Source organism: Pseudophryne corroboree, chromosome 11, assembly GCF_028390025.1.
Source record: "Pseudophryne corroboree isolate aPseCor3 chromosome 11, aPseCor3.hap2, whole genome shotgun sequence".
NCBI lineage: Eukaryota > Metazoa > Chordata > Amphibia > Anura > Myobatrachidae > Pseudophryne > Pseudophryne corroboree.
Window position 1 is genome coordinate 170,642,558 of NC_086454.1, and position 16,456 is coordinate 170,659,013.

Below are 16,456 nucleotides of genomic sequence, written 5' to 3' on the forward strand. Positions count from 1 at the left end.
TTCTAGCTCAGATCTAAACTGTAGTATAATATAAAGCTGGCCTGCATTTGTGGGTTACATGCAACAGCAGCCAAACTTGCTTCTGATGAAGCTGTGAGACGATACCTCAGTGAAACGCTTTTTAAAGACACAGCAGCATCTGAATCCCCTAATTGCACACCTTTAACTAAGACCAGGATAGAACAAAACTATGGCCAGCATAAATCCATTCACAGCCACTGAAGCTGCAAGGGAGCCTTGCTAAGGACTGCATGGATCATTTCATTATAGACAGGTAACTAAAATCCTCTAATACTGGTTTACCTGGACTGAGTACATTTATACCTCACATCCAAGAACAATACTGCTGATTATAAAGGCAGAAACTTTAGGTGCGCTATCTTTGTGGGGATAAATATACCATCTGACCAGCTGTTGCCATTTTATGGATTATTATTTATGCATTTATATGAAATATATGCTTAATTATTTATAAACCTATGTATTTATGTTTAAAATATAAAAGTCATTTTTAATATCAATTCTTGTTTATACCAATAGTGAGGTTCTACCTTTCTTTCTTTCTTTCTTTCTTTCTTTCTTTCTTTCTTTCTTTCTTTCTTTCTTTCTTTCTTTCTTTCTTTCTTTCTTTCTTTCTCATAGAAACATAGAATTTGACAGCAGATAAAAAGAAGAACCACTTGGCCCATCTAGTCTGCCCCTTTTTACATTAGGTACCCTCAACCCTATATAATCTTTAGTTCTTTGTAAGGATATTCATATGCCTATCTCAAGCATGTTTAAATTGCTCTACAGGCTTATCCTCTACCACCTCTGCTGGGAGACTATTCCACTTATCTACTACTCTATCTGTGAAGTCATATTTTCTTAAATTTCCCCTGAACCTGCCTCCCCCAGTTTCGGTGTATGTCCTTTACCCCTTTCACACCAAAAATGCAGGGGTCTTACCCGGGAATACGGTCCCTGGATCATGCAGGGACATTCCCGGGTAAGACCCCTTGCATACCGCAGTCAGCAGCCCGGCATATTGCCGGGTTGCTGACGTCAGCGGTGACGCAGTGGGTGCGTCGCAAGAGATCACATGATCTCCAAGCGCCGCCTGCTACATAGAGAGTGAACGGGAGCTGGGGCACATTGACCTGGCTCCCGTTCACACTGACCAGGTTCCCGGGAAGATCCCGGGACCAACCCTGGTCAATTGTAGGGTTGAAATGCCAGGGCAGGAATGGTGCACGTTCATGTGCAATAACCCGGGAAATTTTGGTCTGTGTAAAAGGGGTTCTTGTGTTCTAATACTTCTCTTCCTTTGAAGAATGTTTCCCTTCTGGACTTTGTTAAAACCCTTGTTATATTTGAAAGTTTCTATCCTGACCCTCCTTTCCCTTCTCTGGTCCAAACTATACATTTTAAGATCTTTTAGGGGTCTGTTCATCAAGCAGGGAAAAGTGTGGAGATGTGAGCCTGTACAGATGTTGCCTGTGGCAACCAATCAGCTGCTCCGTACAACTGTATATTATGCAAATTCTAAATGTTACTTCAGTGCTGATTATAAATGTTACTTCAATGCTGATTGGGCACCATGGGCAACTTTTACACTGGCTCACTTCTCCACACTTTTCACTGCTTCATGAATAGATCCCTAAGAAGTGAGCCTGTGGAGAAGTTGACCATGGCAACCAATCAGCTGCTCTGCACAATTGTATATTATGCAAATTATAAATGTTACTTCAATGCTGATTGGGCGCCATGGGCAACTTTCCAGTGGCTCACTTCTCCACACTTTTCACTGCTTCATGAATAGACCCCTAAGGGGTCTATTCATGAACCAGTAAAAAGTGTGGAGTAGTGTCCCAGTGGAGAAGTTGACCATGGCGCCCAATCAGCATTGAAGTAACATTTATAATTTGCATACTATGAAATTGTACGAAGCAGCTGATTGGTTGCCATGGTCAACTTCCCCACAGGCTCACTTCTCCACGTTTTTTTTCACTGCTTCATGAATAGACCCTGTGTCTCTCCGGGTATGTTATGTGAAGTTGTCCATGCACCATTTTAAAACCAAAATGGAGATTACTCTGCGCTATGAAACACTCTATATCTTAAATCTGTGTGGTCTGTCATGGAGAATAATTGACTCAGTTAGACTCAGTATAATTAAAAATTTATTATTTTATCCAAAATTCATAACGCAGAGTAATCTCCATTTTGGTTTTAAAAATCTTTGTAATTTTGCAGCCTAGCTAGCTGTTTTTTCTCAGCTGCTTTAAAGGAACATTGATACAATATAGCCAATCCATTTAGCGCCAGGTTTTACAGTTTGAGACTTTTTCTCCACATGCACCATTTTAGTTGCCTTTCTGTGTACACTCTGATGTATTAATATCCTTCTGGAGATATGACCTCCAGAACTGCACAGTATTCTACATGAGGCTGTACCAATGATCTACAGGTATATGGTGGCATTATTACTTCTTTCTTCCTGTTACTGATTTCTCTCCCTATCCAACCAAGCATCTTACTCACCTTCCTTATTTCTTTGTTACATTGCTTCTCTGCCTTTAAATCACTTGTAATAGTGACTCCTAAATCCCTTTCCTCCTCAGTAGTTTCCATTATAGTACCCTTGATACTAAATTTACCCTTTGGATTTGAGACTCAAGTGAATGATTTGGGTCTCAATCTGTGTGTGCTACTACAGCGTAGGAAGCTAACACCCTCCTATTACACCTTGGAATCAGCCCCATAGTGTTTGGCACTCAATGGACGTCTTTCAGATAAAAACACGCCAAAACATTTCAAAAAGAACCTTTTCAGATTTCTCACTAAATTTTTATTGCATTTCAAAAATCCCCCAAATTAATATAGATTTTATAACGATTTTGTGGAGGTGGATTCGAGCATATGTACTCTGCACAGAAAATTCCACTTCTGTATCAGTGCTGTTTATTGTACCCTATGTTTTGCTAAATACTGTTTTATATATTACCGACCATGTGTTCTATGCTTCCAGATATGGACCGAGAATGCTGATGGATCTGGAGCTGTCAATTTTCTCACGGGAATGGGAGGATTTCTGCAGGCTGTGCTATTTGGTTACACTGGATTCAGGTTTGTATCTATAGCATACGGTTGTTGCTCCTTTCTGGGAGTAGCCCAGAGGGTAGATGCAGCTGGCTACTTTGGGGGCCGGGCTGTTATGTCATTAAGCCACACAAAATGCAGCAAAATACAGTAAATGGCAAATCAGGAAGGGGTGGGGTTACAATGCTGCAATTTGCATCATTTTGCCTCGCCCCCTCCATATGGATTTACATTTTTGGCTATTATCCTCCCATCCTTCCTACTTTACTAAGAAAGGGGTGGGATGTAGGAGATACACCCAGTCTTCTGGGGGGAGGTAGGGGGAGGAAGGGTCAAGCGGGGAGAGTAGAGCAAGTAAATCTTAGATATAATAATAATTAAAATGATAACACAAATTTTTTTTGAATTGTAATGTGAAATGTATAACTGCTTTTACTACAGATGTGTCCTCTTACATCCTTGCTGCAGTCATGCTAAACAGCCCTTCAAGTAGAGTCATGCCGTGGCGGGACTTGGTAGTGCCAAGCGCCTTTTTTTTTGCATTTTTTCCCACTAAATGTAATGTAATGCACTAGGATGCACAAGCAGTTTTGATGATTAAAGTGATATGCAGCGTGCCTATATTCTATGTGTAACTGTGGCTGTATCTGCATCCAAAATGCTGCGTTACAGTGTTTTCAATGAAATATAATTTTAATCGGCAGAAGCTGCTTGTGCATCCTATTACATTACTTTGGGGACGGGCAAAAATAGACACTTTGAGCTACCGAGTCACATGGCACTCACGCGTTATGTGTAATGCAACTTGTAGCGCACGGAGCAAAGATATAAGTGGACAACTCTCCACAATAGTGCGGTTAGATTTCATGCTGCTGTTCTCACAGGTATGAAGTCAATATTGTGGCTTTGTTGATAAGTTAGTTTTAGAACTTATGTTGTAGTCCATGAACAAACTCCAGAATTGGAATTAAATTTCATTACAAGCATCACAATCACATTTCTTATATCTAATAAGCTCAGCTCTTGAGTCAGTGTCATGTTTATTAAATGGCCACATTTTGTTGGTCATTTTTTGGGGGTAGCATCCCACAATAATGCCAATACAGACAGTTAGAAAGCAAGCTCCAAAAATGTTGGACCTAACTACCTTAGTAGTATTATGTCAGTTATTTACATTCATATGTTCAGAGATAAAATTGGCCACGCCAACATCTGCGCTACTCCCGAGTAATAGTGTTATATGGATAGGGAGTTACTGCGTGTCCCATTGCATCTCTTTTCAATAACACTGGAGTCAGTCACTTGTCTTTTTATTTATTTTTTGTGTTTTTTTCACTCAGCTGCTCTGCCACTGACTTTCTGAGCTACAGTAGAGAGTGGTTCCCAAACTGGGTGCCACGGGGCGCTTGCAGGTTTTGCAACAGGTTGTAGTTCTAGGACCAAATCAAATTATATATGGTCAGTGTGATAGGCAAAACCAGTGCTAGTGTCTGCCAGTTATTTAGTATGTGAGAAATAGATGAGCTGCCCTGGCCACCACCACATAACTGAACCTAAGGATGACAGATAAGCACAATTTACAAAATGCCGATACTCTAGGGCACCGTGATTCTGTTTGGGAACCACTGGGATACACTATCTGGCACGTCACATTGTAGTATGTAATGCCTGAAAAAGTATTAAAGTAATGCAATTTCTGTAATAGCATTTTATTATTCTAAAGCTGAAAAGAAAAGAAAATGACCCTTGAATCTGGGAAAAAAGTGACCTCTATTGTGGTAACTGCAGGTGTACTATGTAGGGACAAGTGGCCTAATTCAGACCCGATCGCTGCTGTGCGTTTTCCCACAGCGGGCGATCAGGTCTGAACCGCGCATGTGTATGCACCGCAATGCGCAGGGGCGTCGGTCTGCAGCGACGGGGAGTGTAGGGCAGCGACGGGATGTTGCGAACAAAGCGATCGTATGGGCGATCGCAAAGGTGACTGACAGGAAGTGGCCATTTGTGGGTGGCAACTGATCGTTTTAGAGGAGTGTCTGGAAAATCGTAGGAGGGACCAGGCGTTTGAAGGGAGGATTCCTGACGTCGGCTCCGGCCCCGATCATCGCAGCGGCTGAGTAAGTCCTGGGCTGTGCAGAGTGCATAAAGTTTTGTTTGTGCAGCTCTCCTGCACATGTGATAGCACACCTGCACAGTGAATTCCCCCTCCCCCTGTAGGCGGCGACTACCTGATCGCAGGGATGCAAAAAGCGCACCCTAGCGATCAGGTCTGAATTACCCCCAATAACAGCTGTCCACCCTGCAGCTTAAATAAGCCTTGGGTGTATGTAATGGTAATGTAGTCCTTACCAAGCAGTTACAGGAGTCAGACTGATCTCTTTGAACAGATGCAATTAGTGAGCTTTAGCGCATGCGCAGGAGCAAATTTGTTGCACATCTCTGTCTAAGTTGAACAGATCTTGACCGGATCTGTCTGCGTGAAATTGGTGTTTCGGGAAAGGAACTGGGCGGCCACAATGCTTGCACATGGAACTGTTTTGTCTTGTTGGCATGTAGCTTGACTTGTGGGTACGGAGAAGGGAAGCCTGATTCAGGCGGATCTTATGCACTAGCATGGGGCTGGTGCATGTGCCAATACTATTGTTATCCTATGCGGCTGCGGGCGGAGCAGCTTCCTGCTTGAAGCCGCACAGACCCTTTCGTTAGCTCTATGGAACTTGCATTAGCCTAAGGTAGTAACTCCTGTTCCATGGCATCGTGCACACAGTCTCCACCTCACACCCCAATCTGACACACAGACCAATAAAGATCACCTGTCCTACTCAGCCCTGCTTATCTTTAGATTTCATGTAGAAAAATTACTAATTTACAGTTTTGGGTAAGAAGAAGGCTTTCAGTGTTTCTTTTTCTCACATCTAGAATCACTAATCAAGGTCTGGACTTTGACCCAATTTTCTCTGAGGATTTCACAAAACTGCACCTTACTGGGGTTTGTTATCTCGGTAATAAGCTTAATTTCTCTTTTACCAAAGACATCACAATGGTAGAGTTGACTTCAGGACTTGGATCACAGACTTATGCGCTAGTTATATCATTTGGACAGTTAATACCGTATATACCATTATATGTTGGTAAGTTACTGACGTTTACTATCTTCCTTTCTCAGTTACTGTCGTGCAATAATACACTTTCTTTACAAATCTGTTTATTTATTAAAACCACTCTGCCATGCATTTGACATAATTACAATATCCATAATGAATTCAGTGTATTTGTTAAACTACTTGTGTGCAAAAAAAGTCAGGGTTGGGTTAACCGTGCTGACAATTTCCTTGGTCATTTGCCTAATCCATTTTAATACACTTAGAAGAATGTATCAGTTCTTCTAAAGAGGTCAAATGGAGAAGTTTCAAGAACAACCAATCAGTTTCAGTCATTTACCTAGTACATTATATAAATTGATGGGTAGAATTTGAGTGGTTGCTACAGTATATGCAACTTTTCCACTTAAGAAGATTTGATACATCTCCCCACTAGACTGGATGCCTCCTCCAACAGCCTGTAAAGGCTTTCTGTAAAAAAATAGGCAGTACTTACAAAGACATAGAGACCCATTTATCAAATAATATTTGTGGCTATGTCCCCGCTAGCCGCAAATATTCTGTATCCCTGCAATGTTGTCCACAGCTGCAGCCCCCATAGGTTTCCATGGGGGATGCGATGCTGCCAGATTTTCCATTATCAGGAATGCTTCGCATTCCCGATATTGGCTACCGCAGTTACCGCAATCTTTTCATTCGGGTAGCCTGTTGTAGGCTATGGCCTACACTTTACAGGATGTAGTTCTGGCAGGGTTCCCGAGGAACCTTTTGCCGGAAATAGCCGATGTGCATGGCAGTCACCCTGACAGTGCATGTGCAGCGGCCCGGCACCACACTTGGTGCATCGCAGGGACGGGATCCTTTTGGAGCACGTGTCCCTTCCTGTGCCAGGTGATACATACACCCGATATGATCGCATTCTGTAGTGCGATCCTGGTTGCTAATATCACACCCAGGTTGCTTTGCATAAAGTGATCATTGATAAATGGGCTCCATAATATGGTAACTTTATTGTACAAATTCATTGTTATCTAGATCTTAGTAGATATTTACATTCAGTGCAGATATGCACTTTTTGTTTTAAGAAACTATAATATACAGTGTTTATATATTTATACATTAAGCATTGCGATTACTTTTAGTCATATAATCTCTCTGTTTTACAGGCAAGAAAGTATCTTTTCCCACCAAAGCAGGCCGGGTTCAACCAAAGACTTCCTGTTATCCACTTTGATTTGAGGGTTAATATCCTTTGATTTTCAAGATTATATAATAATCTGTCACTGTACACAAATAAAGTACATTTTGCATCAAAATGTTTGACTTACTGCTACATTTTATTAAACACCTTTACTGCTGAGACTTTTTTGGTACTTTCTGGCCTCGTCACAGTCCAACATCAATGCAATTAATTAGTTATGCAGTACACACACAAGTTATACCTTGTGTTTTTAGTGTACCCCAAAATAGCATCAGTTTGCTTATTTCTCCTCACACGGCAAAAGCAATCTTCCCAAAAATTTGATTTATTGAAATTGAGAGAAAGTGAAATAAAGGAAAATGTTTCTATTTTTTTTTTCTGTATACCACCAGCAACATTTTTTGTAGCTCTTTATTCTATATTAATCCATCTTTCCAAAACAACCAAATGCTGGATTCTATTTCTACACATAGGTTTTCATAATACAATCTGCACCTGAATATTATACATTTTTGTTATGAGTGAAACATACAGTATAGCTTGAGTACTATAATTTTCACTTCCTTTAATTAGGGTGTGAAACGCAGAATCCAATCTTTTAATATGGCTTTCTTCTTCGAGGTCCATGGTCTCAACAGGGTTAACCTTTGGTATTGCTGGTGGAAACCAAGACTGGCACAGAATAATAAAGCTTTTGTGAGCCTCCCAGGATGCACTGGGCTCCTCTCTCCACATACCCCGCCCCCTTGCTCAGACACTTCAGGTTTTTTCGGTGCCAGCAGGGGGTGGTCTTCTGTTTGCCGGCGGTCGGGCTCCCGGCGCTCAGTATACCGGCGCCGGGAGCCCGACAGCCGGCATACCGACAATTATTTTCCCTCGTGGGGGTCCACGACCCCCATAGAGGGAGAATAAAATAGTGTGGCGCGCGTAGCGCGCCACCGTGCCCGTAGCGTGGCGAGCGCAGCGAGCCCGCAAGGGGCTCATTTGCGCTCGCCAAGCTGTCGGTAAGCCGGCGGTCGGGCTCCCGGCGGTCGGGCTCCCGGCGCCGGGATGCTGGTCGCCGGGAGCCCGACCGCCGGCCACCCGTAGTGAACCCCCAGCAGGAGCTGGTCACACTGAACAGGGGTTGCACACTGCAGCCCAAGCTTTTAAATTTTTGATGATTTTTATTTTTTGTTTGAGCAATCAGTGCCTGTCAGTCCCACAGTATGCCTGTGCTGATTCTCCAACACCCCCACTGGGTCACGACACCACGGATAGGTGCGTGATTTCGGTGGGACCCCCTAGGGCTGCATGCAGGTTAAATAAGGTTTCTCATGGCCACTTACAGTATATGGAATCTCTTGTAAAACACAAATACACAAACAATTTCTGAAAAATATCAGTGTATTTTCTTTAACAAGCAGATCTTAATAACTTTGGGGCTCATTTACGTTTGGATGTAAGTCATTTTTATGACACGCCTCTTAGATGTAGCACTGCACGTCCACGCTGATAGGCTTTACTTTCACAATCTCCCTGAAATACTTTTTCAAAAGTAGGAAAGTATGATCTACAGTAACTGTCTTTATCATAAGGCTGACACCACCCCTTTTCACTTTGATCATACCTCCCAACTGTCCCGATTTTCGCGGGACAGTCCCGTTTTTTGCTTAGCAGAGCATCTATTCACTGGAGTCAGAGGGAGAGGGGGCATGCCAGCGTCTCACAGAGCGCTGGGCATGCCCCCTCAGTGATGAAAATGGGGTGTGGCTCGCGACCGCGGGTCCTCCCACGAAGGCACACCCCTTTTCTTAGGGCACGCCCCTTTTCCGGGAACACGCGCGGCTTCGCGTGTCCCTCTTTTTCAAGATAAAAAGTTGGGAGGTATGCTTTGATTGTTTCACCTGCAGTCCAATTTGCTGGTCATTTTAGATTAAAGAAGCTTTGATCTTTTAAAGGAACTTACATGTGTCATTGCATGATAATACTGTAGAAAGGGCGATTTTAGCCATCTCCATTTGTATTTCATGTTGCACAGCACTGGTGGGACAGAACTATGTTTTGTGACTTTATAAGGGGCATTACTGTGTGTGGCATAATGTATTATGGTGGTCATTCCGAGTTGATCGCTTGCTAGCAGTTTTTAGCAGCCGTGCAAACGCTATGCCGCCGCCCACTGGGAGTGTATTTTAGCTTAGCAGAAGTGCGAACGAATGTATTGCAGAGCGGCTACAAAATATTTTTGTGTAGTTTCAGAGTAGCTCAAAACCTACTCAGCGCTTGCAATCACTTCAGACCATTCAGTTCCGGATTTGACGTCACAAACCCGCCCAGCGTTCAGCCAGCCACGCCTGCGTTTCCCCAGCCACGCCTGCATTTTTATCTGGCACGTCTGCGTTTTTCCGCACACTCCCTGAAAACGGTCAGTTACCACCCAGAAACGCCCACTTCATGTCAATTACTCTGCAGCAAGCAGTGCGACTGAAAAGCATCGCTAGACCCTGTGCAAAACTACATTGTTCGTTGTGCTCGTACGACGTGCGTGCGCATTGCGCCGCATACGCATGCGCAGAACTGCCAATTTTTAGCCTGATCGCTGCGCTGCGAACAAAATTCAGCTAGTGATCAACTCGGAATGACCACCTATAAGTAGAGCTGTGCGGCGGACACTTTTCGTGTTTTGTATTTTGGTTCTGGTTCCATGCTCGTGTTTTGGATCTGGATTGGTTTTGGCAAAACCACCCTTTCGTGTTTCGGTTTTGGATCTGGATGATTTTTGAAAAAAACATAAAAACAGCTAAAATCCCAGAATTGGGGAGTAATTTTTATCCTACGGTATTATTAACCTCAATAACATTCATTTCCACTCATTTCCAGTCTATTCTGAACACCTCACAATATTGATTTTAGGCCAAAAGGTTGCACCAAGGTGGCTAGATAACTAATCTGAGCGACACAAGCGTACGGCACAAACACCTGGCCCATCTAGGAGTGGCACTGCAGTGGCAGACAGGATGGCAGATTTAAAAAATAGGCCCCAAACAGCACATGATGCAAAGAAGAAAAAGAGGTGCAATGACTAAGCTAAGCGACACCAGTGTGTGGCACAAACACCTGGTCCATCTAGGAGTGGCACTGCAGTGTCAGACAGGATGGCACTTAAAACTAGCCCCCAAACAGCACATCATGCAAAGAAGTAAAAGAGGAGCAATGAGGTAGCTGCATGACTAAGCTAAGTGACACAAGTGTGCAGCACAAAAACCTGGCCCATCTAGGGTTGGCACTGTAGTTCCACTGCACTAATGGCAGATAATGGACACACGTCTATCATCAACATAGCTGTCAAGGCCTCATTTATCCGCTTTACAACAGGATGACTGCTGTCATATTTCATCTTCTTCGAAAAGGACTGTTGGACAGTCATTTGCTTAGTTGAAGTAGTACAAGTGGCCTTCCGACTACCCCTCTCGGATGACGATCGACTCCCAGCAGCAACAACAGCAGCAGCAGTAGGAGGAAGTGGTTCTTGATCTTTCCCTATTTTATCCTCCAAATTTTTGTTCTCCATTATTTTTCTGGAGTTATATAACAAAATGCAGCAAAGGAGAGCATACTTCTACACTACAAAGGGCAAACCCTGTAAAAATTATTTGGATTAAATAGTAACCCCTTTATTTGGAGTAAATAATATGCAGCACATGACAGCACCACTGAACTTATATGGCAGCACCACTGGACATATGTGGCAGTACCACTGTACTGGATTTATACGGCAGTATCATTGGACTTATACGCCAGTATCACTGGACTGGATTTATACGGCAGTACCACTGGACATATACGGCAGTATCACTGGACATATACGGCAGTATCACTGAACTGGATTTATACGCCAGTACCACTGGATTTATACGGCAGTACCACTGGACATATAAAGCAATATCACTGGAATTATATGGCAGTACCACTGGACATGTACAGCAGTATCACTGGATTTATATGGCAGTACCACTGGACATATACGGCAGTATCACTGGACATATATGTCTGTATTATTTTATTTATTTATTTATTAGCAGTTTCTTATATAGCGCAGCATATTCCGTTGCGCTTTACAATTAGAACAACAATTATAGAACAAAACTGGGCAAAGACAGACAGACAGAGGTAGGAAGGCCCTGCTCGCAAGCTTACAATCTATAGACTTATACGGCAGTACCAGTGGATTTATATGGCAGTACCACTGGACATACACGGCTGTATCACTGGACTTTTATACGGCAGTATCACTGGACTGGATTTATACACCAGTACCATTGGATTTATATGGCAGTACCACTGGACTTATATGGCAGTACCACTGGACATATACGGCAGTATCACTGGACAGGACATATACTGCAGTACCACTGGACATATACTGCAGTATCACTGGACATATACGGCAGTATTACTGGACTGGACATACAGTATACGGCAGTATCACAGCACTGGATTTATACGGGAGTACTACTGGACATATACGGCAGTATCACTGGACTGGATTTATACACCAGTACCACTGGATTTATAAGGCAGTATCACTGGATTTACATGGCAGTATCACTGGACATATACGGCACTACCACTGGACTTATACAGCAGCACAGGGACACCACCACTGGACTGATGCAGGACAACACAGCACCACTGCAATGGACTGGACTTAAACAGCAGCACTGGACTTATGGCAGCAGAGGACACCACTACTGTGACCGGACTGATGTAGCACAACACAGCACCACTGGACTGGACTTATACTGCAGAACTGGACATATGGCAGCAGAGGACACAACCACTGTGACTGGACTGATGCAGCACAAGACACTAACACTGAACTGATGCAGGACACTGAGGACAGAGAAATGTCCTTTCTCTACACTCTCCGATGCCGGAGTGAAAATGGTGGTGACGTGCGGCTCCTTATATGGAATCCAAACCCTGTGAGAATCTGACAGCGGGATGATGACGTTTTGCCTTGTTCTGTTTTCCGAGTCAGGTGGGAAAACCCGAGCCAGCCAAGGATCCTGGCTCGGGTAGTGAAGTTCGGGGGGGTTTGGTTCTCAGGGAACTACTTCTCTACTTATAAGGGATATGTCTACTGTGTGACATAACGTGAATGGGAACCCAACTACCCTGTGGCTTAATGAGAATGGGGGGCCCTACTACTGTGTGACATAACGTGAATGGGGAACCCTACTACTGTGTGGCGTAATGTGAATTGGGGACCCACTACTGTGTGGTGTAACGTGAATGGGGGCCCTCACTACTCTGTGGTGTAACGTGAATGGGGGACCCCACTACTGTGTGGCATAATGTGAATAGAGGGCCCTACTACTGTGTGGCATAATGCGAATGGGAGGCCTACTACTGTGTGGTGTATTATGAATGAGAGGCCTATTACTGTGTGGCATAACTTGAACTGGGGCACAAGGTATAATGGGATTTATTTAATATATAAAATCAGTCCTTAAAATTCTTCTCCTAACTAAATGAAGACACATATAAAAGCACATAAAAAATATAATAAACTGCTGTAAAAAAAAATCAAGGTGTATAAATCATCCTGGTTTTGCCATGTAATTAATTGCCACTTTAAAAAAATCAGGAGAAATCTCCCAAAATCTCTCACTTTCTGATTCTCACACCTTATTACATTCCCCCCATAATCTCTTGAAGGTAGTGTATCATTCACAAACAAATCCAGATATGTAAGGTTCCTTTGCAAGTAGTGGCTCCTTTTCCACAGGTGCAGACTCCCGTCTCAGCTTTATGAGACCCGTTCGGTTCTTGGGTATGTTTTCTGCTCTCCCTCTCTTTCCTCTTTCCTTTTCTCTGGCACTGTTGGCTCAGAAGATCCAGAATTGGGTAGCAGCCTACTGCACTGGGTGTTGGGAGCACAACTTGTGCTTGGCTTGCTGCTTCCTGGTTTGAGTCCACAGAGTAAACAGGTGCACATAATTTTATGTCATGGTAAAGCACTCATCCTAGGCATGCTAATAATGTGCATTATTGATTCATTTACTATCCCTGATATCTTTCATATAGACCTTGATTGTTTCTTACTACTGTTAATTAGCGGGATTTTGATCTACTGTGTACAGCTGTTTAATTATTATTATTTTTTGTATGTTTCTTTTTATAAGTGTCTTCATTTAGTTATTATTATTATTATCCTTTATTTATATGGCGCCACAAGGGTTCTGCAGCGCCCAATTACAGATTACATATGCACATAATCAAAACAGGAAGACAGTGACATACAGGTGAAGACAATATAGGACAAGTACAGGGTAACTAAGTATAAATACACTAGTAAACGACAGAGATAAGTTCCAAGGTGGCCACAAAACTGCGGGATTTGGGCAGTTGAGGATTATTAAAGTAAGAAAAGGATAAGCACATGAGGGAAGAGGGCCCTACTCGTGAGAGCTTACATTCTAAGGGGAGGGGTGGACAGGCAGGGGTGACACAGATGGGGTACATAGAGAGCGTGGAACAGAGGGTTAGGATGAGATTTGTCTGGGTATGGTAAAGAAGTGGGTCTTAAGAGCCCGTTTGAAGTTTTGTAGAGAGGTGGAGAGTCTGAGGGGGAGAGGTAAAGAGTTCCAGAGAAAGGGAGCAGCACGTGCAAAAAAATCTTGGAGATAGGAGTGGGAGGTATTGATCAGAAGACAGGAGAGTCGGCGTGCATTGGCAGAGCGAAGAGGACAGGTGGGAGAGTAAAGGGAGATAAGGTCAGAGATGTAGATGGGAGAGGAGTGGCTGAGGGCTTTGTGAGTGTGAGAAGTTTGAATTGGATTCTGAAAGGGAAGGGAAGCCAGTGAAGGGCTTGTAGGAGAGGGGAGGTGGACGTAGTGTGTTTGGTGAGGAAGATGAGCCGGGCAGCAGCACTGAGGATAGATTGGAGTGGAGCGAGGTAATTGTCAGGGAGGCCAGTTAGGAGGAGATTACAGTAATCCAGTCTGGAAATAATCAGTGAGTGAATAATGATCTTAGTGGCCTCCTGGGTGAGAAAAGGGTCTGATTCTGGAAATGTTTTTGAGATGAAAATGACAGGTTTGTGAGAGGTGCTGAATGTGTGGTTTGAATGAGAGGGAGGAGTCAAGGATTACACCAAGACAGCATACCTGGGGCTAGAGGAGATAGTCATGCCATCAATGGATAATGATATTGTCTGAGGTGAGGTTGTGCGGGAGGGTGGGAAGATGATCAGCTCAGTCTTAGACATGTTGAATTTAAGAAAGCGCTGGGACATCCAGGAAGAGAAAGCAGAAAGACAGTTGGAGGTACGAGTGAGGAGAGCGCGGGAGAGGTCAGGGGAGGAGAGGTAGATTTGAGTGTCATCAGCATAGAGGTGGTATTGGAAGTTAAAAGAACTAATGAGTTCACCTAAAGAGGACGTATAGAGGGAGAAAAGGAGAGGGCCAAGAACAGAGCCTTGGGGGACACCAACAGTTAGTGGAAGTGGGGGGGGAGGTAGCATCATGAGAGGAGACAGAGAAGGAACAATCAGAGAGGTAGGAGGACAGCCAGGAGAGGGCAGTATCACGCAGACCAGGAGAGTGAAGGATTTGCAGAAGGAGAGGGTGATTCACCGTGTCAAAAGCAGCAGAGAGGTCAAGAAAAATAAGCAGAGAGTAGTGGCCCTTAGCTTTGGCTGCATGGAGGTCATTGCATACCTTTGTGAGGGCTGTTTCAGTGGAGTGGAGAGAACGGAAACCAGACTGGAATGGGTCAAGCAATGAGTGAGAGGAAAGAAAGGCAGTGAGGCGATTATAGACAATACGCTCAAGAAGTTTGGAGGCAAAAGGGAGGCGAGAGATGGGTCGATAGTTGGAGAGAGTGTTTGGATCAAGGGTAGGTTTTTTAAGAATAGGGGAGACAAGAGCATGCTTAAAAGCAGAGGGCACAGTGCCTGATGAGAGGGAGAGATTGAGAAGGTGAGCAAGATTGGAACCGGCAGAAGGAGAGAGGTAGCAGAGGAGGTGGGAAGGGATACGGTCAAGTGGGGAGGTAGTGGGGGGAGAGGAACGGATGAGGGCCATGACTTCCTCACCAGATACATGGGAGAAAGATGTCAGAGTTGGTAAGAGGGAAGGGGAGGGGTGGCAAGGGATAAGGTGGTGGCTGGTTGCTGGTCTGGTGGGATGTGATGTCCTGACGTATGGAGTCAATCTTGGATGTGAAATAAGTGGCAAAGTCAAGCGCAGACAATGAGGAAGGGAGAGGAGGTGGTGGTGGGCAGAGGAGGGAGTTAACAGTGGCAAAGAGGCGCCGGGGGTTGGAAGACTGAGTAGAGATGAGGATTCTGAAGTATGATTGTTTAGCGAGGGAAAGGGCAGTACTGAAGGATGAGAGCATAAATTTGAAATGGAGGAAGTCTGCTTTAGAGCGTGATTTCCTCTACTGTCGCTTGGCAGTACGTGAGCATTTTTGAAGATATCTGGTGCATTTGGTGTGCCAGGGTTGAGGTGTTGATCTGAGACGGTGAATAGTGGTTGGCAGAGCTACAGAGTCAAGGGCAGAAGCAAGAGATGCATTTTATAGGGTTGTTGCTTGTTCAGGGCATGTGAGAGAGAGAAGAGGAGAGAGAAGTGAGTCAAACAGGGAGGATAGGGATGAGGCGTCAATGGCCTCAATGTTACGCTTAGTGATAGTAGCCTTAGGAGGGAGAGATGGGGAAGTAGAGATAGATAAGTTGAAAGAGAGCAGGTGGTGGTCAGAGAAGGGAAAAGGGGAGTTGGAGAAATCAGAAATATCACAGCGGTGAGTGAAAACCAGATCCATTGAGCTCCCGTTCACATGGGAGGGTGAGGTGGTCCACTGGGAGAGACCAAGTGAAGAGGTGAGGTTAAGGAGTTTAGAGGCAGGTGATTTTGTTGGGTTATCGATAGGGATGTTGAAATCACCTAGAATAATGGAGGGAATGTCAGGAGAGAGGAAGTGAGGTAGCCAGGAAGCAAAGTTGTCGAGGAATTTGGAGGATACTTTTTGACTGTAATTAATAAAACCCATTATACAAAATTAAAGGGATTGTGTTTTGGTTCAC

At 44.0% G+C, this 16,456-nt stretch overlaps 1 protein-coding gene across 5 annotated transcripts in view; it reads left to right on the plus strand.

Moving 5' to 3' along the window:
* PGGHG (protein-glucosylgalactosylhydroxylysine glucosidase) overlaps nt 1–7,498 on the plus strand; it is a 191,067-nt gene extending 183,569 nt beyond the window's left edge. For 4 of the 5 annotated variants that reach the window (XM_063945072.1, XM_063945074.1, XM_063945073.1 and 1 more), the window contains 3 exons: nt 3,011–3,108; nt 6,001–6,212; nt 7,349–7,498. In XM_063945072.1, the coding sequence (XP_063801142.1) occupies nt 3,011–3,108; nt 6,001–6,212; nt 7,349–7,416 (378 nt within the window). In that variant the 3' untranslated portion in view covers nt 7,417–7,498. The remainder of the gene's footprint in view (nt 1–3,010; nt 3,109–6,000; nt 6,213–7,348) is intronic. The other variant, XM_063945076.1, reaches the window with a different exon arrangement.
* Nucleotides 7,499–16,456: the final 8,958 nt, after the last annotated feature.